This window comes from Erinaceus europaeus, chromosome 3 (genome assembly GCF_950295315.1).
Source record: "Erinaceus europaeus chromosome 3, mEriEur2.1, whole genome shotgun sequence".
Lineage (NCBI taxonomy): Eukaryota > Metazoa > Chordata > Mammalia > Eulipotyphla > Erinaceidae > Erinaceus > Erinaceus europaeus.
Genome location: NC_080164.1, coordinates 55,757,839 through 55,781,924, shown reverse-complemented (window position 1 = coordinate 55,781,924; position 24,086 = coordinate 55,757,839). Strand labels below are relative to the sequence as shown.

General features: G+C 37.2%; 1 protein-coding gene across 2 annotated transcripts in view; it reads left to right on the top strand.

The window, feature by feature from the left end:
• PAPOLG (poly(A) polymerase gamma) overlaps positions 1-23,334 on the top strand; it is a 41,099-nt gene extending 17,765 nt beyond the window's left edge. The window contains exons 8-22 of one of the 2 annotated variants that reach the window (XM_007539641.3): positions 2,940-3,029; positions 5,960-6,098; positions 7,021-7,093; positions 7,793-7,913; positions 9,022-9,106; positions 9,615-9,668; positions 12,388-12,507; positions 12,976-13,085; positions 15,480-15,601; positions 16,124-16,293; positions 16,809-16,897; positions 16,995-17,215; positions 18,180-18,242; positions 18,395-18,451; positions 21,932-23,334. In XM_007539641.3, the coding sequence (XP_007539703.1) occupies positions 2,940-3,029; positions 5,960-6,098; positions 7,021-7,093; positions 7,793-7,913; positions 9,022-9,106; positions 9,615-9,668; positions 12,388-12,507; positions 12,976-13,085; positions 15,480-15,601; positions 16,124-16,293; positions 16,809-16,897; positions 16,995-17,215; positions 18,180-18,242; positions 18,395-18,451; positions 21,932-22,030 (1,613 nt within the window). In that variant the 3' untranslated portion in view covers positions 22,031-23,334. The remainder of the gene's footprint in view (positions 1-2,939; positions 3,030-5,959; positions 6,099-7,020; positions 7,094-7,792; positions 7,914-9,021; positions 9,107-9,614; positions 9,669-12,387; positions 12,508-12,975; positions 13,086-15,479; positions 15,602-16,123; positions 16,294-16,808; positions 16,898-16,994; positions 17,216-18,179; positions 18,243-18,394; positions 18,452-21,931) is intronic. The other variant, XM_060187226.1, reaches the window with a different exon arrangement.
• The last annotated feature ends 752 nt before the right edge of the window (positions 23,335-24,086 follow it).

Here is a 24,086-nt window from a genome sequence, read left to right as displayed (position 1 = left end):
ACCATCCAATTTCAGAACATTATCACCTTCAATGATTCCTCATAGCCATTTGCAGCCATTCTCCTTGTTTTTTTGTTTGTTTGTTTGTTTATTTTTGTGCCAGAGCACAGCTCACCTCTGACTATAGTGGAGGATTAAATCTGGGACCTTAGGATTTTAGGCATGAAAGTCATTATGTTCTCTCCCCAGCCCTCTTTAGGGATTTTTTCTTTTTTTTCTTTCTTTCTTTCTTTTTTTTTTTTTTTTTTTAAGAAAGGTTAACTAGAATATGGAATTTTAAAAAACCGTGTCAGTTAATTTTTGTACTCTTATTATGTTAAGTCCTACTGATCTGATACATCTTGAACTTTGAATGCTTGGATTATTTGGAAGATACTGATTCATGAAGTTATTTCGATCTTCAGAATATTAACTCAAATTTCATTATAAAATATCAAAATCAAATCATAGTTGTTCAACCTCTTCAGAAAAGTCAAATATTTTAAAAGCTCACTTTAATATATCCTAGTTGTCAAAAATTCTGATTTTTTAAATTGTCTTTTAAAACTTTTTTATTTTCATTTATTGGACCTTGAGAGCTTGTTTGGAGGTTCTAGCAGGGGAGCGCAGCTACTCGTATACCCTCGACCGAAGACCGGTCCGTCTCTATTCGGGGAAAGCCGTCCTCTTCGACCGAGCGCGCAGCTTCGGGAGGGACGCACATGGAGCGGTGAGGGAGGAAGGGGACACCCGCCTAGCCAGCCAGATCAGCCGAATCAACCCTGGCGATCAGTGGGGTGACAGATGTCGCAGCCAGATCGCCCTCACACCCTATTTTCATTTATTGTATAGCAGACAGAAATTGAGAGGGTAGGTGGAGAGAGAGAGGGAGGGAAGACGGACATATCTGCGACCACTCTCAAAGCTTTCCCCCTGCAGGTGGGGAATGGGACTGGAGGCTCAAACCCATGTTCTTGGCCTTGTACATTGTAACATGTGCACTCAACCAGGTGTGCCACCACCCAGCCCCTAAAATTCTGATTTTTAAATTTGGGATTTGGCAACAAATTCTGTCATGTTTTCCTTTTTTTTTTTTTTTTAAACCAGAGTGCTGCTCAGCTCTGGCTGATTGTGGTACGGAGAATTGAACCTGGGACTTGGAGCCTCAGGCATAAGAGTCTCTTTGCATAACCATTATGCTGTCTACCCATTGCCCTCATATGTTTTCCTTAATGTGAAGAACTTGCTTGTTTTATTTATTTATTTTTAAATTTTTTAATATTTATTATTCCCTTTTATTGCCCTTGTTTTATCGTTGTAGTTATTATTATTGATGTCATCGTCATTGTTGGATAGGACAGAGAGAAATGGAGAGAGAAGACAGGGAGAGAAAGACACCTGCAGACCTGCTTCACCGCCTGCAAAGCGACTCCTCTGCAGGTGGGGAGCCGGGGGCTCGAACCCCAGGTCCTTGAGCACTGTAACCTGAGCTCAACAAGGTGCGCCACCATCCGGTCCCGCTATTTTTTTTCCATTTTTTTTTAAAGATTTTATTTATTTATTAATGAGAAACACAGGAGGAGAGAGAAAGAACCAGACATCACCCTGGTACATGTGCTGCCAGAGATTGAACTCAGGACCTCATGCTTGAGAATCCGATGCTTTATCCACTGTACCACCTCCCGAACCACTTTTTTTCCCATTTCCTTTTTTTTTTCCATTTCCTTTTTTTTTTTTTTTCCTACCACCCTACTGCTGGTGCTTGGTGCCTGCGGCAGCACTCCACTGCTCCTGGCAGCCAGCCAGCCAGCCAGCCAGCCAAGCCTGCCTGCCTGCCTGCCTGCCTGCCTGCCTGCCTTCCTTCCTGTAAAGTTTCAAGAGGGGGACAGGAGAGCTTGGGAGAACATTGTGAAGCTTCCTCCCTGAAGGCATACCCATATAATGAAAGACCTGGGTCTTGAATCCAGGTCTTCACACATAGTACCACTTCTGATCTCTTCTTTCAAAGATTTATTAACATGCATATGGAAAGAGAATAAAATGGAGCTTCACACAGGTACAGTCAGTGCTAGGGACTGAACACAGCCCCTGTGTTACCTCCCAGGCCTCTCTTATTTCCATGCAGTTCTGCAGACTAAACTCAAGTTCTGTGCTGTATGGCTAAGACTCTTTCCTGACCCCTGTCAAACAGTCTTTCAAATAAAACAAATTATTTGAAAAAAAAATTAGTTTACCTAAAACATATTCAAATATGCATACATCCCTCTTTTTAAAATGGATATGTGTGGTCAAGCTATATGTCTACTACTATGATTTATTGCCAGAGTCTTGATTCATTGCTAAGCTACCAGTAATTTGGTTTGCCAGTGCTTATAGTACCATCAGTGCAAATATCAACACAGTGAACAGCAAGAAAAACCTTAGTATTATAAAAATGGATTCCCAGGAATCCATAGACCAAACTTTTGGGAACCACTGATTTATATCTTTTTTTTTTTTAACCAGAGCAATGCTCAGTGCTAGCTTATGGTGGTGCGGGGGTTTGAACCTGGGACTTTGGAGTCTCAGATACAATAGTCTCTGCATAACCATTATGCTGTCTACCTTGTTTATGATTATCTTTTAAACAAAACTATCATTGTATTTTACTCTGCTTTTCAGAATGCAACAGTGAGTCTTCGTATTTGGGGATAAGGTTTACATTAAAGTAGTAGCAGTTTTGTAACTTTGAGGCAGTTGATTAATAGTAAAGGTAAATATAGAAGAAAGCTAAACAGATATTCAGTAACTAAATGCACTTCAGGCTCATTTGCATCTTAACTCCATAAAAGCAAAATTTCCTATATAAGTAATAAGTTTCAAATACAGAGAAAATAAATGCTAATTTAATATTTTTAGCATTTGAAAGTTAGAAGGGCATTGTTGCATAATAAAAACTTTCTCTTTTTAATATTTTTCAGGATGTAGAGTTACTGATGAAATTTTGCACTTAGTGCCAAATAAAGAAACTTTTAGACTCACCCTAAGAGCAGTCAAATTATGGGCAAAACGTAAGTATTCTATTTTCTCCTCCTTTATCTATAGAGACAGAATTAGAGGTGGAAGTGGGGAATAGGGAGAGAGGCACATATAGCACTGCTTCATAGCTCCCCCCCCCCTGCACTAGAGACTAGGGACTTGAACTTGTGCACCACTACTAGCCTCTATATCCCATGTCTTTGACGTTTATTTTTAAAGATTATTTTCTAATGCTAGTGATAGAAACAGGGAAAATTGTGACCTGATTGATATTGTTGCAAATTGAGGTCCAGTGAGTGTTCAGGTGCAGTTACAATGGTGCTTTGATATGTGACACTATCTCCTAATTTGGATGAGAACAAAAAGCTCCTGACTTCCTATTTTAGGGTTCAACTAACTGGTTAGAATGAGTTAGAACTTGAGTAAAACTCTTACTGGTCTTCGAACTCTATGAACAGGACCATCTTACTCATCTTTATCTTTTGCATTACCTGCAGAACCTAGTTTGTAGTTGGTGTTTAATGATTTTTAAACAAAGAGCCTGTAGTGACAAACCTTTTCTATTTTTGTTTTTACTTTAAAACACTCTCCTAATGAAACCTAGAATACATTATTTTATATAAATGATATGGTTTATAAATGGCCCTGTCCTGAGCTGGCACAGCACATTTTGTTTACTTTTAGCTACATTTAAGTACTTAGTCTGGTATCAAGTTTTTCATAGTCTAAAATAGTGGTCTTCCGGCAGATGTAGTGTCTTGACTGGAGGAGCATTGAATGTTTCATGTCTGAGGCTTCCAGTTTTATTCCCATGGCCTCATTTATCTTCTCCCTCCCACCCACTTTCTTACCCATCGTCTTTCTTTGTTTTTCAATTTTTATTTATAAAAAGGAAACACTGACAAAACCATAGGATAAGAGGGGTACAACTCCACCCAATTCCCATCACCAGAACTCCCTATCTCCTCCCCTCCCCTGAGAGCTTTCCTATTCTTTAGCCTTCTAGGAGTATGGACCCAGAGTTATTATGGGGTGCAGAAGGTGGAAGGTCTGGCCTCTGTAACTGCTTTCCTGGTAAACATGGGTGTTGGCAGGTGTATCCATATTCCCAGCCTGCCTTTCTCTTTCCCTAGTGGAGCAGGGCTCTGAGGAAGCGGGGCTCCAGGACACATTGGTGGGGTTGTCTGTCCAGGGAAGTCCGGTTGGTATCATGGTAGCATCTGGAAGCTGGTGGCTGAAAAAAATTAACATATAAAGCCAAACACATTGTTGACTAATCATGAAAACCTAGAGGCTGAAATATTGCAGATGAAGATTTGGGGTCTCCATTTTGGAAATAACTAGTAGGTCTATTTTAGGCATATTCCAAAGGGCCCATGAATATACTTTTTTTTTTTTTTCCCTTTCCCTGAGCCTGACATCTGATATGCAGGTGGACCCAACTTATTGTCTGGGGAGATGATGTCATGACTGGAAAAAGGACTAGAAAGCTGAATTTAGGGAAGAGAGTAGCTCCCAAATATGGGAAAGATGTATAAATGTTGTTGACTGTAACCCACCCTCTTTCTGTCTCTCATTAGTTCATGTGAAATTCTCATATGTAATAAAGTAAATTAGATTTGTGGTTGACTGGATTTAGGAGAATTAGAGATAAGTAGGAGGGTTTTTATTTATTAAAATAAATGAAATCCCAGAATTTATCACAGTGATACTTGTATGGCTTTGTGAACATACTGAAAGTCATTTATATTACAGTGAATGAATCTTATATCTGAATGACATCTCAAATAAAGTTAAATTTCTGACTTCTGGTTACCACATTGGATGTCTAAAAGGATCATAAGCAAATAGAATCTTTCCTTGGAATCAGATTCCTTATACAGACAGGATAATGTAATTTGTAGGGGCCGGGTGGTGGTGCACCTAGTTGAGCACTCCTGTTACAATGCTCTAGCGCCTGGGTTCAGAGCCCCCAGTCCTCACCTGAAGGGGGAAAGCTTCACAAGTAGTCAAGTAGGGCTTTTCAGGTATCTTATGTCTCTCTCCCTCTCCAGCTCCCCCATCTCAGTTTTTGACTATCTCTATACAATAAATAAATGACTATTAAAAAATTTAAAAACGATAATTTTTTATAAAGGGATAACAGAACATGTCTTTCCGTACAAATTAATTAAATATCAGGCTTTTTGGATTCTTTAGAAGCTTTTTTTTTCACGTTCAACATAACTAAAGTTGAGATTTTTCTTTTTTTTTTTTTTTTAAAAAAACATCTCTCTTGTGAGACAAAATGATATATGTAATAATGAAGGCATCTTAGGTTTGATGCTAATATGATTATAGTGTTTTTAGGATTCTTTGAAAAGTCATAAAAGTAATTAGAGTTAGTGAGATAGCTCAGTTCGAAGGGTGCCTAGCCACATGGCTCAGATTCTAGAAGCTTCAATGCTATAATGTCTCTCCCTCTCTTAAACTCTAATCTTAAAAAGTCAATCAGAGATGTTAAATAGCTCAGACACAGGGCCCCACGTAACACTGAAACAAACAAAAAAAACCTGTAAATACCAATGTTACAATGGAGAGGTATCCAGATTTTGAAATAACCCACTTGAATTTTGAATGCCCATGAATATGATTAATGGAAGGTTTATTTTTCCATACTTAATAGATACTGTTAATGTCTTTGCACCTTGCGCAGCTATCAAAAGATGGGAAATTCCAGTGTATCACCCAGTTAGGTAGTCAGAATGTAGGAACTGTGGTGGTAATATTAGAGGGCAAAGTAATAAGATAAGCAATTTATAGTTTATTGATTAGGCTAGACCTAGCATGTAGTTTTGACTGTTGATTTTAATGTTTTCACAAGGGGAAGAGTTCTAGGAGTAAGTTATTCTTTTATTTAGTTTTGAATGTCATGGATAAAGGGTTCTAACAATAACTAAGAAATATATATTGATTTTTCTAGGACGTGGTATTTATTCAAACATGTTAGGATTTCTTGGTGGTGTCTCCTGGGCAATGTTGGTTGCAAGAACTTGCCAGTTATATCCAAATGCAGCAGCTTCCACACTAGTTCATAAGTTCTTCTTAGTTTTTTCCAAGTGGTAAGTACTTATGCATGTTTTCACCATTTATCAACCTTTGCCTGTATTGTAAATTTGCTTAGAAGTTAAGAGTTTTGCGTAGAATTGTATTGGTATGTTGCATTCCTTTTAAGTTTAAAAATACCATGTTTGAGGCAATAAGGTGACACCAGATGGCACTTTATTCTAGAAGTCTAAATGTAAACCTTTAGTTAGCGGGAGTGATTATCATAAATTGGGCTCTATTAGTTAATAGCTTGTTACATTATTTTAAGATTTCATCATGTGAAATAGAAGTATAGCTACTGCCTGGATTTGTTATTATATTCAGTAACTGTTAACTGATGCTATTAATGTCTTTGAAATTAAATCCATAAAAGCAAATGAAATGAAAATTTCAAATATAAATGTGTTATAGCTAATTGGAAAAAATAGTATTTGCTCTTAAATAAGCAGCTGTTTTCCTTTACATATTTCCTCCCTGTCCATTTTTTTAAAATATCATATATCCAAAACATACACCACAAGTGTAATCTAATGATTTTAACTTACTCCATCTATTCCTTTCCTCCTCTGTATCCCCTGCCACCCAGGATTAGCCCTTGTGTTCACTGCCTGCATAAATCTACTGCTCCTGGTGGCCATTTTTCCATTCATTCATTCATTCATTCATTCATTCATTCATTCATTTGATAGAACAGAAAGAAATTGGGAGGAGACTGGAAAATAGAGAAAGAGACATCTGCTGCACCACTCACTGATTTATGAGGTTTCCCTCTGCATTTGGGGGTCAAAGGTTTAAACAAGTGTCCTTGAGCATCATAGTATATGTGCTCTCCCATTATATGCTCACTACTGCCCAGCCCCATAATTTTATGATTTTAATATTTCATATAGCTTCTCAAGTAACTTCTAGTGAGTTTATTTGTGCTATTCATGTTAGGGAATGGCCAAATCCTGTTTTGCTGAAACAACCAGAAGAAAGCAATTTGAATTTACCAGTTTGGGATCCTCGAGTAAGTGATTTACAAAATTTTCATTAAACCTTTTAGGAAAAGGATATCTTTCTAAATTATTTCTTCTGTTTCTACTTATCATCCTTCTGTGTAAATATAGTTCTCTACTTCCTTCTACTGTTTGTAAAGATATTCTCTCCTTTTTGTTTCAGAAATATATGTTTCCAGTATTAATAACGATATTAAGAATAACCCATATAAGATCAGATGAGTGGCAATATTAATTAAAATGTCTTAATTTATTATTTAAAACTGTCTTATTATAAGCAGTTACTAATAATAAAGTGCTGAAGTATATAAAAGTTTTACATAAAGTACAATTTAAAGCAAATACCTTTTTTAAGTGAGTGATTATTCTGAGTTATCACAGGGGAAGTCACCTTTTGAGACCCATTGGACTAGATGATGCGTTTTGCAACTCTGATAGTGTTTCTTCATTTCTAAAAGACCATTATATATGATGCACCCTAAATTTAACAGTTTTTCAGGAGAAAAGTAATTCTACAGAATTTTCCTTGCCATTACTGTTCACATATTAAACTTGAAACAGATAGTTAGGGAAGGGAAATAAGTGTACTTTTTAGAAGTCAGAAAATGGGAATTTTTAAACTTATGTTTTATATTCTTCAGCATTTTGGGGAAATGAAATGAGGACTACTAAAATAGAGTGGATCTATTATTCTACTTCTAATTTCACAGGTGAATCCATCAGATAGATACCATCTCATGCCTATAATCACCCCTGCCTACCCACAACAGAATTCTACATATAATGTATCCACATCAACTCGGACAGTAATGGTAGAAGAATTTAAACAAGGTAAACCTGTTGGACCTGTTCCACTTAAAATATTCTCATGAACTTTTGTTTGAAAGTAGTTTTATTCTATATTGAATACTGGATTGATAATAAGTGCCTTTTCTGAAAAAATTTTCAAATATGTATTTATTTTTTTAGTCTTTAAAAAAATATTTGATTTATTTTATTTTGGATAAAGACAGAAGTTGAGAGGGAAGGGGGAGGTAGAAGAAGAAAGAGACAACCTGCAGCACTGCTTCACCACTAATGAAGCTTTCCCCTACAGGTGGGAACTGGGGATTTGAACCTGGCTTCTTATGCATAGTAACATGTGCACTTTAACCAGGTGATAACATTTATTTTTTCAGGTTTGTTTTTAAGGCCAAAATGGAGCCAATCCAAATATTTGAAATTAATATAGTGTGTTCCAAGAAAGAACATGAAAATACTTTAAATTTTTAAAAAATATTCCCTTTTGTTGCTCGTTTTATTGTTGTAGTTATTCTTATTGTTGTTATTGATGTCGTCACTGTTGGACAGGACAGAGAGAAATGGAGAGAGGAGGGGAAGACAGAGAGGGAGAGAAAGATAGACACCTGCAGACCTGCTTCACTGCCTGTGAAGTGACTCCCCTGCAGGTGGGGAGCTGGGAGCTTGAACCAGAATCCTTAAGCTGGTCCTTGTGCTTTGCACTTAACCCGCCGCGCTACTGCCTGACTCGCAATTAAAAAAAAATTTTTTTTAATTTTTAAATAATTATTTATTCCCTTTTGTTGCCCTTGTTTTATTGTTGTAGTTATTGTTGTTGTCATCGTTGTTGGATAGGACACAGAGAAATGGAGAGAGATGGGGGAAGACAGAGAAGGGGAGAGAAACATAGACACCTGCAGACCTGCTTCACCGCTTGTGAAGCAACTCCCCTGCTGGTGGGGATCCAGAGCTCAAACTGGGATCCTTACGCCGGTCCTTGCGCTTTGCGCCATCTGCACTTAACCTGCTGCTCTATAGCCCGACTCCCCCCAATTTTTTTTTTTAACTCTAGAAGGGAGGCGCTGGGGTGGGGTCAATGAGGTGATAGAGCAGATGGTAGTATGCTCACTAATCAAATAATCACTTTCTTTTTATTTAGGCCTTGCAGTCACAGATGAAATTCTTCAAGGGAAATCAGATTGGTCCAAACTACTTGAGCCACCAAATTTTTTCCAAAAATACAGGTATTTGAAAATTTGCATTTCTTATATGTTTGAAAAAGAAAGAATAGTTAAACTTAATGCATGATAAGTAACATTTTTTAAATATTTTAATGAGAAAGAGTAGACGTGGAGAGAAAGAGACCAGAACACTGCTCAGTTCTGGCTTATGGTGATGCTGGGGATTGAACCTGGGACCTAAGTGCCTCAGGGCTTCAAAGGCTTTTGCATAACCTTTATGTTGTTTCCCCCACCCAGTAACATTTTTCACTTATATTTCAAGTGTGATAGAGAACAAGTTAGCAGGAATTCTTAGTAATAAGAGTGTCTGTTCTGATATTATGTAGATAGTGACTATAATAGTGGGGTTTTGTTCATTGTAGGGTCTAAAATTTTGTGAAAATCATAATTTCGATAAACTGTACCTATATTATATAGCCTTTTTGTTTGTTGCTAGAAGGAAATAGTAATAATGGAAAAGCAGACTCAAATAATGTTTTTCCCCCCCCCATTGCTACTGAAAATACTTCAGGCATTATATAGTATTGACTGCCAGTGCATCAACAGAAGAAAACCATCTAGAATGGTAAGATTTATATTACAGATTTTCTATGTACTATTTGATAATGGCATATGTAACTTTTGCATATACCTTTCTCTTTTTTAAATATCAGAGCGCACTGATCCGCTTTTGGTGATGCAGGGATTGTACCTGGGACTTAGGAGCCTCAGGCATGAGAGTCTCTTTGCGTAACTATAATGTTATCTACCCATGCCCTAAGTTTTACCATTTACAAAACTCTTTTGAGGTTTTTTTTTTTTTTTTTACTATGTATGGAGTATCAGAGAATAATTTTTCTGGATCTAGTGATACAACGTAAATCTTAGGTAAATATGAGGCTCATTATTATTATTATCTTTACTTATTTATTGGATAGAGACAGCCAGAAATCAAGTGGGAAAGGGGAGAGGGAGAGAGGAGGTGGCACAGTGGATGAAGCATTGGACTCTCAAGCATGAATTCCCAAGTTCAATCCCCTGCAGCACATGTGATGTCTGGTTCTTTCCATCTCCTATCTTTCTCATAAATAAATAAACTTAAAATCTTAAAAGAGGTGTGGGGGAGTGACATTCGATTAAGCATACATGGTACTAAGCCCAAGGATTTGAGCCCCTGTTCCCCACCTGAAAGGGGGAGCCTTCGCAACAGTGAAGCAGGTCTGGCGGTATCTCTGTCTCTCTTCCTCTCTCTCTCTCTCTCTCTTCCCCTCCTCTGTCAATTTCTCTCTGTCCAATAACAGCAACAATAACAACAATGGAAATAACAGCAACAACAACAATGGAAAAAATTAGCACCAGAACCAGTGGATTTGTAGTGCCTACACTGAACCCCAGTTATAACCTTAGAGGCAAAAAAAAAAAAAAAAAAAGGAAGAGAGAAAAAGTCACTTGCAGACTTAATTCACCACTCTTAAAGCTTTCCCCCCTGCTAGGGGCTCTATAACCTGGGTTCTTGCACATTATAACAAGTTTACGCAACAAGGTGTGCCACCACCTGGCCCCCTGAGACTTTTTGCCTTTTTTTGATTCAAACAGAGTTAGGTGTAAGCATAATTGTGAGATTTGGAATGATTCTAATATCTAGCCCCTTTCTGAGTTTTCCACCAATGGTATTATATTTCCTCATGAAAACTACAGGCTTAATGGTATTATGAAAGGTTTCAGAATTTCCAGCTTCTGTCAATAGGTGGACATTTTTGTTCAAGGGAGCAGTATGTACTGTTATTCCATCAGGCAGCACCCCGAGATCACATAACTGACTTCTGGATATGTGTGTGCATTAAATAGATCACTTAATCTGATAGAACTTAACCATTTAATGATATTAAATTAGCACTGGTTTATAGCAATTTGCATGCCATTTTTTTTAAAAAAATTTAAAGCTTTTCCCCTTTTGTTGCGTTTATTGTTTTCTTATTATTGTAGTTATTGTTGTTATTGATGTCAGATAGAACAGAGAGAAATGGAGAGAGATGGGGAAGACAGAAAGGGGGAGAGAAAGACACCTGCTTTTACCACTTGTGAAGACTTCCCTGCAGGTGGGGAGCCGGGGGCTCGAACCGGGATCTTTATGCCCCTCCTTGTGCTTTGCGCCACGTGCACTTAACCTACTGTGCTACGCCTGACCTCCTTACACGACATTTTTAAATGGAATCCCTAAAATAGTATACTGAATCACTTATTTTTTAAAATGTGCTTATAAAGAAACCCATGTCCTTGTACTTCTACTATAGTTCTGAGTAGTATACTCAGTCAGATCTCCCTTTTCCTCCTCCTGTTCCTCCTCCTGTTCCTCTCTTTTAAGAGAGAAGATTAGGGGCCAGGTGGTAGTACCTGGTTGAGTGCATACTTTACAGTGCTAAAGGATATGGGTTTGAGCCCCCAGTCCCCACCTTCAGGGGGAAATCTTCACAAGTGATGAAGCGTGCTGCAGGTTTCTTTATCTCTCCTTTCCCTCTTGATTTCTGGTCTCTATTCAATAAATAAAGATAATTAGAAATATATGTAATGAGAAGATATACCATAGCATTGGCCCACTGTTTATGGAACTCTTTGCTGCTATCCACTATGTATTCGTGTGACACCAGGGACTCCTACATAAAGGATACTGGTTGAGCTATCCCCTGGTTCCTTTAATGGATATATATAAAATTACTATTTATAAAAATCATCTGGGTTTTATTGTTCTGCTCTAACATTCTTTCAGAGAAAGGGGAAAGAAACCATAGCACCAAAGCTTCCTCCAATATAACTGGGGACCAGTCTCAACCCTAAGTCACACATGGCAAAGAAGGTACACTACCCAAAAGAGCTACTTTGCCAACCCCATTAACTGAACATTTTTAATAAACATTTAAAGAAACATTAACTAATGTACTAGTCAGAGATTTGCCATGTGCTTACCCTCTCTGTAATGAAGAAGTGGTCTGGGAGGAGTGAAATTAAACACGCATGTAATTAATAATAGCTTTCTTCTGCTGCCCCCCCACACACGTTATCCTTTGTTTTTGTAGTACTAGGGCATCAAACTTGCATGATTCAGTGCTCCTGGTCAACTTTTCAGACAAGGAAAGAGACATAATATTATTGCTTCACTGTCTGTAGAGCTTCCCTAGGGGTCCTGGTGCTGGTTATCATACCTGTAGTGAAGCTTATGCAATCTCCTGGACCCAGCTTCTCTCCAGGTATGCAATCTCCTGGACCCAGCTTCCAGATTTAATGAAGAAAAATCTGTTTTATTTTAGGGTTGGATTAGTAGAATCTAAAATACGTGTACTTGTTGGAAACTTGGAACGGAATGAATTTATTACACTAGCCCATGTAAATCCCCAGTCATTTCCAGGAAATAAGGAACATCATAAAGAGTAAGTTCATTATTTTTCACATTGTTTCTTAAAAAATGTTACTTGTCAGGGGCTGGGAGGTGGATTAGCAGGTAGAATGCATGCCTTTCATACCTGAGAGTCTAGGTTCTATCCTGGAATTAAAAAAATCTTGTGGTATGGTCTGGGAGGTGACACAGTGGCTAAGGTAGTAGACTCTTCAAACATGAGGTCCTGAGTTCCATCCCCGGCAGCCCATGTACCAGTGCGATGTCAGGTTCTTTCTCTCTCTTCCTATCTTTCTCATTAATAAATAAATAAATAAAATCTTTTTTAAAAAAAAAAACCTTGTGAACAGCATTTTATTAGTAAAGTATATCTGTTAAAAAAAATACTTAGGCCAAACCTTTGAAATTTAGATATGCACCAACATAGACCAATTTTTAATTATTAAGCCATTATCTGTAAAATTATACAAATTAATGCAAGTTCCTATATTTTATATTCCAGCAACAATTATGTATCAATGTGGTTCCTTGGAATAATTTTTCGAAGAGTAGAAAATGCAGAAAGTGTTAACATTGACTTAACATATGATATACAGTCATTTACTGACACAGGTAAGACCAAAGTCATTATAGAGCTGTATTTCTCAGCCTTAGTTGTAATATTTGTCTGCCAATATCTGATTAAAAATACAAAGTAATTTTTTTACTGTCCCACAACTGGTTAGATGTTCTATTCATATAGTTCTATTCATATTTCAAAAATGTCATAGTTTGAGAATTGATGAAATAATTTATAAAAAATACCAAGTTGTGTATGTGAGAATTACAGAATAGTATATCATACATTACCATTTATGTAAAATAAAAGAAAATATGTATATTTGCTTACAAAGGCATAGATAGCTCTGTAGAGATTAACATAAACACGGAGATATAAGTATCTTTATATTTGGAAAAACAGGAACTAGGATTATAACTCAGTGGGTGAGCACATTCATATGTCTGAGGCCCTGCCTTGAACCATATTAAAAAACAGTAAAATTGGGTGGGGGTAGATAGCATAATGGTTATGCAAAGAGACTCATGCCTGAGGCTCGAAAGTACCAGGTTCAATCCCCCACACCACCATAAGCCAGAGCTGATCAGTGCTCTGGTAATAATAATAATAATGATAATTTAAAAATGAGGGTCCAGGTATTGGTGCATCTGGTTGGGCAAAAAATACATTACAGTGCATAGGGACCGACGTTCAAGCCCCCAGTCCCTACCTGCTGGGGGAAAGCTTTGTGAATGATAAAGCGGTGCTGCAGGTATCTTGTTTTCTCTCTCTCTTCCTTCCCTCTAGATTTCTGCCTGTCTCTATCCAATAAATAAAGATTTAAAAAACCTCAAAAACAGATTAAAAAATAATAATAAAATGAAAATTGCAAAAGAATGGGTATGGGTAGGGATAGATAGCATAATGGCTATGAAAAAAGACTTTCATGCTCAAGGCTCTGAGTTCCCACATTCATTCCCCACTATCAACAGCCAGAGTTGAACAGTCTTCTGGTTTAAAAAAGAGGGGGAGAGGGAAGACTAATGAAAACTGGTTGCTACTTGGTTGGTGAAGGAACCAGATGTATCTCAGGGGCAGGAGTGGGGCGAGAAGACTGCTCTGAATGTACTCTTGATCTCTGATTTTTTTTTAATTTTAATTATTTATTTTTTTATGTCAGAGCACACCTCAGGCTTATGGTGGCTTGGGGAGTGAACCTGGGACTTTGGAGTCTCAGGTATAAGAGTCTCTTTGCATTAATCATTATTCTATCAACTCCCACCATTCTCCCCCTCTTCCTTTTCTTTTTTCTACCTTCTGTGTAAAAAGCTCTAGAATGGGGAATCTAGTGCTTTGTGTTTTTTTTTTTTTTGTTCCTAGGATCTTCAGGGCTTTCAGATCTCTGCCCCACCTATAAAATAGGGATATAATTTTCCTTTTCTTTTTCTTTTTCTTCTTCTTCTTCTTCTTTTTTTTTTTTTTAAGTAGATCACTGCTCAACTATTGCTTATGGTAGTCCTGGGAATTAAACCTGTGACCTATGATGCCTCAGGGATAAGGCCTTTTGCATAACCATTATGCTATCTCTTCAGCCCAGGAATGTATTTTCTAGATAGTTTCTGGCATCTGAATTTTTATGCTTGGTGAGGTTAAAAAAAAAAAATTCCATATGCATCACAGATATTTGGTATAAGGATTAGCATATATATTTTTTTAGCAAGTATTAATGATAGATTGATTTGGGGGGAAATAGAGGATTTGCATCAGCAAATCGGAGTTTACTGATGGGGAAAGGACTAAATCAGAGGAAGTTGGGGGCATTATATCCTGCCAGCGAAATGGCACTTTGGCTGTGGGTATTTTGGGGAGATCTGAAATTAAGACAACAGCTATCATATTAAATAACATTTCCTAGATAAAATTCAATTTAAATAAAATGGGAGGGTAGGGGGCTGGGCTTCCCCCATGCATTTACTTTGTTTTTTTATTATAATAAAGGCCTAGAAGTTGGACATTAGTCAGTACTTGAATAAGATTGTAAGGTGTAGGGAGTCGGGCAGTAGCATAGTGGGTTAAGCACACGTGGCACAATGCGTAAGGATCGGCTTGAGGATCCCAGTTTGAGCCCCCGGCTCTCCACCTGCAGGGGAGTCACTTCACAGGCGGTGAAACAGGTCTTCAGGTGTCTATCATTCTCTCCCCCTCTCTGTCTTCCCCTCCTCTCTCCATTTCTCTCTGTCCTATCCAACAGTGACGACATCAATAACAACAATAAGGGCAACAAAAGGGAATAAATAAATATTAAAAAAAAAAGATTGTGAGGTGTGAAAATGTTTTAGAAATATACACTATAAAGGGGCAGTATGAGTAATGATGGAGAGATAATTGAAGGTATATGCATTTCAGAAAATGAAAGTAGTCTGACTTAGATAAAAGTTTCCTGTTTTAACATAGTAACATTGTTACAGTGTACAGACAGGCAAACAATATAAACATGCTGAAGGAGGGGATGAAAATAGAAGCAACCCACGTTAAAAAAAAGCAGCTTCATCACTACCTTCCAGCAGAAATGCTTCAAAAGAAGAAAAAGGTAAGTTCTGCATGCTTTTGGGACTAAATTTGCATTTTTAAAGATACTTATTCACCTAATTATGAGAGAGAAATATAATCAGTATCACTCTGGCACATGCATTTCTGGGGATCAAACTCAAGGTTTCATGCATTCAAGTCCAGTGTTTTACAAACCAGAGCATCCATCAACACCTGAGCTGCCAAATTAGTATTCTTTTTTTTTTTTTTTAATTTCATTACAGATGAAAGAGTTTCTCACACACACACACACACACACACAAAAAAAAAAAAAAAAAAAAAAAAAACCAGAGCAGCACATGCCATCCTGGGAATCAAACCAGGAACCTGACATACAAGTTTAACAGTTGCACCATTTCCTCACATGCCAATATACGCTCTTACAGTTCCCAAAGTCATTGAGAAGAGGGAAAAATCAGTCTAGAACTAAAATGTTACCTTCCTTACTCATGAAAGGTCATTTGTTGAAGCCTGAAAAGATTTGTTAGATTTTTTTGAAATCCTAAAAGCTCTCTCCTTCCAGCTTTCTGATGTCAATCGAATTTCAAGTGGACCTCCATCCAAAAGATCATCTCTGGATAGTAACTGTTTGGATAGTTCCAGGGACACTGATAATGGAACACCTTTTAACTCTCCATTGTCTACAAACAAACCTACCAAACATGAAGCTCCTTCTGCAGGAGAAATGGAAAGGTCTGTATATCAAAATTTTCCTCTCAATTTTCACCTTATTGAACTTTGTGTATTTTTGTTAAATACCTCGTTTAAGGATTTTATTTTGTCAGCTTTTGTCTTGTTTATAAATAGTTTATAGGGAAAAAGAAATACTTTACAATATGTGATGATGGTATAATAGACTTAGGGATAACTATACTGAAATGCACAGGTTTTCTGTTTTAATTTTTTTTCTCTTAATCCTCACTGGATTCTCTTCTTTCTTTCCATTACTCTTCAGTGAGATCTTAAAGTGTTTGGAAGAAATACCCCTACTTTTTTGTTTGTTTGTTTGTTTTGTTTTTTGTTTTTTTACCAGAGCACTGGTCTCACCTCTGGCTTATGGTGGTACGGGGGATTGAACCTGGGACTTTGTAGCCTCAGGCATGAGAGTCTCTTTGCATAACCATTACACTATCTACTCTCCGCCCCCCCAAATGTTTTTTTAAAAAGTGCTTTAAGTAAATTACTTAACAATTATATATTTTTAATAGGAATAGTGCTGAGTCAACTGCTGTAATAGTGGAAAAGTCAACTAGTGTCCTGCCAACTCAAGGCCTATCTATTCCAGTCATTGGTGCAAGTAAGTATCAACTTATGTGTCAGCTTTTTCATTGGTAACACTTCTACTACATACATATATATTTACTCATTAAAATTTTTATTTTTTTCCTTTTCAGAAGTTGATTCTGTAGTAAAAGCTGTATCACCCTCAGCTGTGTGCACCATCCCTACTGTAGTAGGGCGAAATGTCATTCCTAGAATTACAACACCCCACAACTCTGCCCAAGGACAACCACATGTAAACGGAATGTCAAATATAACTAAAAATGTTATACCCAAGAGATCCCATTCACCATCCATAGATGGGTCTTCTAAGAGATTAAAAGAAAAGGATAAGGTAAAACTTCAGCCTTGTGGGAGACGGGCAGTAGTGCAGTGGGTTAAGCACAGGTAGCACAAAGTGCAAGGACTGGCTTAAGGATCCCGGTTCAAGCCCCCGGCTCCCCACCTGCAGGGGAGTCATTTCACAGTCAGTGAAGGAGGTCTGCAGGTGTCTTATCTTTCTCTCCCCCTCTCTGTCTTCCCCTCCTCTCTCTGTTTCTCTCTGTCCTATCCAACAACATCAACAACAACAATAATAACTACAATAAAAATCAAGGGCAACAAAAGAGAAAATAAATAAATAAATATTAAAAAGTTATAAAAAAAATCAACCATGTATGTATCAGTAGTTACATCTATAAAAATTAAAAGAATGTTTAAGGGGGCCAGATGGTGGCACACTTATTATAATGCTCAAGAATTCAAGTTCACACCCCGGCCCCCACCTGCAGCATGAAAGTTTAACAAGCATGATGCAGTACTACAGGTGTCTCTCTCTTCCTCTCTCCTCTCAATTTTTCTGTCTCTGTCCAATAGGTAAATAAATTACTGATGGAGCTCACAATTCTTCCTGGCTATTTTAGCATTCCATTAGGATTTGACTGTGATTATTAACCCAAATCATAAAGGAATAATATTAATTGTTCATTTTAAATTCAGATTAGGAAAGTGTCTTAAAGTGTGAAAGACTGAGTTTCTCCTTAATATCACAGAGACACAAGATCATTAGTGATAGCTGAGAAATCAGTTTATTATGTGTTGTAATGTTGCCTCCAGTAGGTTGTGGTAAAATTGTCAAAACCTAAATTGAACTACAACACCACAAATTTATAGTGTCAGTTTAACTCAATCTTTTTTTTTTTTTTTCCTTCTCACCAAATCATGTTTGCAGTTTTTGGTGACATTATTCATTAGTTTATATACTTTATACGGTTTTTGTAGGTTCAAAATAGTAACTCATTTTAATGTTTATATTTTAGTTTGTTAGACTTGAATCAGCCTTTAAAGAATCACATTCTGAAGACAGAAAAAGAAAATCTGTAGTAAGTACATAGTATAATTCAAAATATATTTACTTTTGAAATTTTACTTTTAAAGATAGGCAGGTTTTGACTGTGTTAATTAATGTAGAAATAAATATTTACATAGAGGGAAGAAAATTTTCACTTGTACATAAGTATTCTCCTTTTTATAGGATGCCATTGGAGGAGAATGTATGCCTATCCCAACTATTGATACTTCTCGAAAAAAGGTAATTCCTGTTCAAAAGTAATCTATAGGTACAGAACCTTTAGTAAAAGCATAGGACCGCTACCCAGGAGGTAGCACAGTGGAAAAGCTTTGGATCTGGAAGCATGAGATCCCCTGGTACTACATATGCCAAACTGCTGCTCTGGTGTCTCTCTTCCCTCTCTGTCTCTGTCTAATGAAATACATAAAATGAATTAAGATCTTGCTCTCTCTTATTAGAGACTAGCAGTAGAGTTTGGGATGAAAATAGCAAATAAGTGGGGCCAGGCGGTGGTGCACCTGGTTATAAGAGCACACATTACAGTACTCAAGGACGCAGGTTCAAGCCCTGGTCCCCACCTGCAGGGGGATAGCTTCACAAGTGGTGAAGTAGGGCTGCAGGTGACTGTCTCTCTTCCATTCTCCCTTCCCCCTCTTAATTTCTCTTTGTCTCTACTCAGTAATAAATAAATAATAAACAAATTAAATAATAAACAAAAGAAAAGAAAATAGCAAATATATAACCCAAAATACTACCCAAAAAAAAGTAATTTAAAACTTTGTAATGTAAATGTCAGGGAAGTAGGGCAGAGGTAGCTCATCAGATTTGAGTGCCTAAGGCTCACAAGTTGCAAGTTTAACCCCTAGCACCACAATACACCAGTGTTGAGCAGCTCAATCTCATAAAAATAAATTTTAGAGGCAAGGCAGTGGCATACCTGTAAGAGAGCACACATTACCAAGTGTGAAGCCCCCAGTTCAAGTCCTCAGTCCCCACCTGCAAGGGGGAAGATTTACAAATAGTGGAGCAGTACAACTTGTCTTTCTCTCTATTTCTGACAAAAGAAATTGACCACTAGAAAAAGTAGAGTTTGTCATGCAGACACTGAGTCCTAGTGATAGCCCTGGTAGCCAAAGAAGGAAGTCAGGAAAATATCAATATTTATTTATTTGTTAAATATCGATTTAGACTGAGAGAAATTGAGATGTGTGAGAGGCAGATAGAGATCCCTACAGAACTACTTCACTTCTTATATAGTTTACTCCTCTGAAAGAGGAGACCAGGGCTTGAACCCAGGTCTATGCACACGGTAATGTGAGCACTACCACTTAGTCCCCAACTTTAAAAAATGTGATTAATATTATTAAGTTTTTGATTTTTAGAGAGAGGAAAACTTGAGAGAGATGCAGAGGAAGAGATGCACAGTAAATGCCCCACTTTCCATGGTGCTGTCCACACTGTCATCCATTGAACCTATGGCCTAAGTAATTTAATTTTAATTTTTTGCACCAGAGTTATCACTGGGACTTGGTGCCTGCATGAGGAATTCACCATTCTCAGTGACCATTCTTTTATTTGATAAGACAGAGAAATTGAGAGGAAAGAGGGAAATACAGGGGGAGAAAATGATAGCTCTGCACCACTACCTTACCTCCTATGAGTGGGGTCCAGGAATTTGAACCTAGGTCCTTAGGCATGGTGATATGTGCATTCAACCAGGTGTACCACTGCTTTACTCCTGTCTTTCATAATTTAAAGAAGTTCAATGCTCAGCATAGTAATTTCTTAGCAATACTTGATAGTGCATCTTTTGTTATTTGCTACTGCTGGGATTAGGGAGATGACTCAGTGGGTAAGAACCCAATACTGTATATAACAAAGCAGTTTTGAGTCCTCTTTCTCTTACACACACACACACACACATCTTTTTATCAATATTAGGCAGAAAAAAAATCAAATACAGTAGTATTTGTTACTACATAGCAGTGTATGTAGTAATAAATGCCTTTAAAAACATGATCTATAGTTCCTGTAAATGTAATTTAAAATATTTCCATTAAAAATAATAATATGGCATTATTAAAAATAGTAAGCTATTGTGAAGGTGCTCAAAAATCAGCCTGTGTATAGTGGGGAAAGAAGGGAGAGGACATGCACTTTTATTCAGCCCTGTTAGATGATTAACTCCTTAAACTAGCACATGGCTCAGATCTGGCTTATGGTGGCCAGGAGGATTGAACTTGATACCTTGGGGCTTGAGCCAGGAAAATCTTTTTTGTTGCCCTTGTTTTATTATTATTGCTGTCATTATTAATGTCATCATTGTTGAATAGGACAGGGAGAAATGGAGAGAGATGGGGAAGACAGGAGAGAGAGAAAGATAGATACCTACAGACGTGCTTCACCGCTTATGAAGCGACTCCCCTGCAGGTGGGGAGCTGGGGACTCGAACTGGGATCCTCACGCCGGTCCTTGCACTTTGTGCCACTTGCGCCTAAGCCACCTCGCCACCGCTGGACTCCCAAGCCAGGAAAATCTTTTCTTCTTATTATTATTTCTTTATTGGGGAATTAATGTTTTACATTCAACAGTAAATACAGTAGTTTGTACATGCCAGGAAAATCTTAATAGCAACCTTTGACAAGAAGTTGACATTGTTTCTATGACATATCTCATTTCTCAATTTCTTAGATTTTTCCTCATTGTATAGTAATTTTTAGTATCCTCAAATGTCCTTACAGATGTTCTTGACTTTGACTGTCATTGAAGTTGCCAAACTACAGTTTTCATGTAAAAAGTATCTCATAAGTTTATTTTTCACCCCCAACCCCAAAAATTTTCCTATTTCTCTTTACCATTGAGGATTTTGTTCTTTATATGCATTTATCAGTCCAGAAGTGGCAAATTATTTATCGTAGTTCTTTCAAATACTTTAAATTCTACCCTTACTCTACCCCACTCTTTTTTTAGCTCACTATTTTATTTATTTATTTATAGAATTTGCTTATTTATTAATGAGAGAGGTAGTAGGAGAAAGAACCAGACATCATTCTGGTACATGTGCTGCCGGTAGTTGAACTTGGGACCTCATGCTTGAAAATCCAATGCTTTATCCACTGCATCATCTCCCGGACCACTATTTATTTTTATTTATTTATTACCAGAGCACTGCTCAGCTCTGGCTTCTGGTGGTGTGAGGGGATTGAATTTGGGACTTGAAGCCTCAGGCATGAAGAGTCTCTTTGCATAACCATTATGCTGTCTACCCCACCCACTGTTTTTTTTTTTTTTTTTCTTTTTTTCTTACCTGTTTGGAGGAGGAAAAGTCTCCCAAATAAGAAATACCTGTAAACATTAGGATGAAATATTCAAATCATACTCATGGTTAGAAGCTTAATGGATGGGACCGGGTGGTGGCACACCTGGTTGAGCGCATATGTTACAGTGCTCAAGGACCTGGGTTTGAGCCCCCAGTCCCCATCTGCAGGGAGGGAAGCTTTGCAAGTGGTGAAGCAGTACTGCAGGTGTCTCTCTCCTCTACTGTCTCAATTTCTGGCTATGTCTATCCAATAAATAAAGATAATAAAAAATAAATAATTTTTTTAAAAAAGAAGCTTAATGGATTTGAAGAAAAATTCATATGATTTACTGGTTGGGCCCTTGTTAAATTTTTTTTTTCTTTCCCTTCTTTGTTTCTCTTTCTTTTCCTTCTTCTATTAGAGACTACTCAGTAAAGAACTGCCAGATTCATCATCTCCAGTTCCAGCAAACAACATCCGTGTCATCAAAAATTCCATCAGACTGACCCTTAACCGGTAAAAATAGTGCCTACTCCCTTAAGTGAATATGCAGTCACCTAGTGGCATAGGTGCAGCCACTCTTAAAATGGAAGTGACTGGCATAGATAAGTAATGTGAAAGTTACTGATATCTTTCTAATAACTTTAAAATGGTTTAAAGTGGTTTTTGCACCCTTGTTCCTTGACCTGCACATGCTGTAGCATTCTCTCCTTGATTGCTACATGCACTTTTGAGGATCATCTGCTATCAAATTGTCCCATACAATATTATGTTTTTGCATTGGAGGTTTTACCGCCTTACCTTTCAATGCTTGTTTCTCTTTTAAGGGAATCAGTTTTTGGCTTCTTGGGCACTGATAGAAGAAAGTCCTAGACATTTTTTTTTTTTAAGTCTTAATGTTATAATCACTGTATTAAAAAAAAAAAAAAAAAAAACACCCCCCCCAAAAAAAAAAAAAATGTCTTGGAATTTTCCAAATGTTAATACAATTACTTTAGCCACTTTGTGAAACATGAGAAAAATGAATGTGTAATATCTTTTCTGTTTTTCTCATTTGTGTAAATGTACTTATTGTCTATTCTGTTGATTTAAATTATTTTTACAGATAGGCACTTGGAATATTTAAATTTTTATATTTTTGTGCCTTTCTGTCCTAATGTTGAGTTGCCAGGAGGGATTAGTCCAGTGATCACATAAAGTCTCTACATTTTGCCTCCTATGGAGGCCTTCAGAATGCATCTTTATATTAAGAATCAAAATGTAACCAGGATACTGAAAGTCAGTATATGAATGGTGAAATTGTTCCATATCCTATCTCATGCCATTCTTGCTAGTTGACCTGGTTTATTTTACTGAGGAGCAACTCCTCCCAGCATCTACAAGAAGATACCTTGAAGTATGGCAAACTTGTATTTTTGAGGTGTAAAATTAACTTGGCATGATAATTCCTGACCCTTACCTACCCTACAACTTCAGAAACAGTTTTTTCATGAACTAGGCATGTGAAAAGAAGCAGTGGATTTTATTGAAATCTAAAGGCATTTTTGAATGACATTGTTACCAATCAATCATTAATTGGCTCAGGACCTTTGTAATTTTTATTTAACTACATGAGTTGTCTTTTTTTATACTGCTTTTTTTTTCAGTGCATTTCTTAATATTTTTTTAAGTTTCATGAAAAGCATGCTCAGTTTATTGAAATCCATAACCATGTAATTCTTGTAATATGTTGATTCAGTGTTTTGTAAATGAAGTCGTATGTATTTTCAGAGTATTTTTGTATGTACTGTAAGATACCTTTTCAAAGAGAAAACTTTAAACCTTTACTGTCTCAGTACTGTTTATTTATGTTTTAAAAACATATGGGTATGCTTGAATTATTCTTCAAATTCTTCAAGTGTATATAGACTGCAGGCTAGCAAAATAACTTACTTGGGTACTGTACCTCCTTGGCCATACACATGGCCCACTTTTGAGCCCACCCACTGTACCTCCACTGCCATATTGGAAGAAGCGTTAGTGCTATGGTGTTTTTCTCTCTGTATTTGAAAAAGTCAGCTTGGACCAGTAAATGGCTGCTGGGAGCAGTGGATTTATAGTACCGGCAGTAAAAAAAAAAAAAAAAAAAAAAAGAGTTCTAGTTGGTAGAGTCCAGGACTTGATTCCCAGTACCACATGCACTGGAGTACTGCTGCTACTATTTCTTTTTTTTAATTTAATAATGATCGACAAGACCATAGGATAAGAAGGATATAATTCCACACAATTCCTACCACCAGAGTTCCATATCCCATCCCCTCCTCTGCGAGCATGGACCCAGCATCATCATGGGGTGCAAGGTCTGGCTTCTGTAATTGCTCTCTGCTGGACATGGGCATTGGCAGGTCAGTCCATACTCCCAGCCTGTTTCTCTTTCCCTAGGGGCACAGCTTCTCCTTGTTTCTCTATTTCATATGAAATAAAGATAAACCATTAAAAAAAAAACTGCTTAGAAGTAAAGAAGAACAATGAAAAAATTATTGTTCTCTTGAAAAGTTGTAACTTATTTAGAAGCTTTTCTCTTAGGGCCAGGCAGT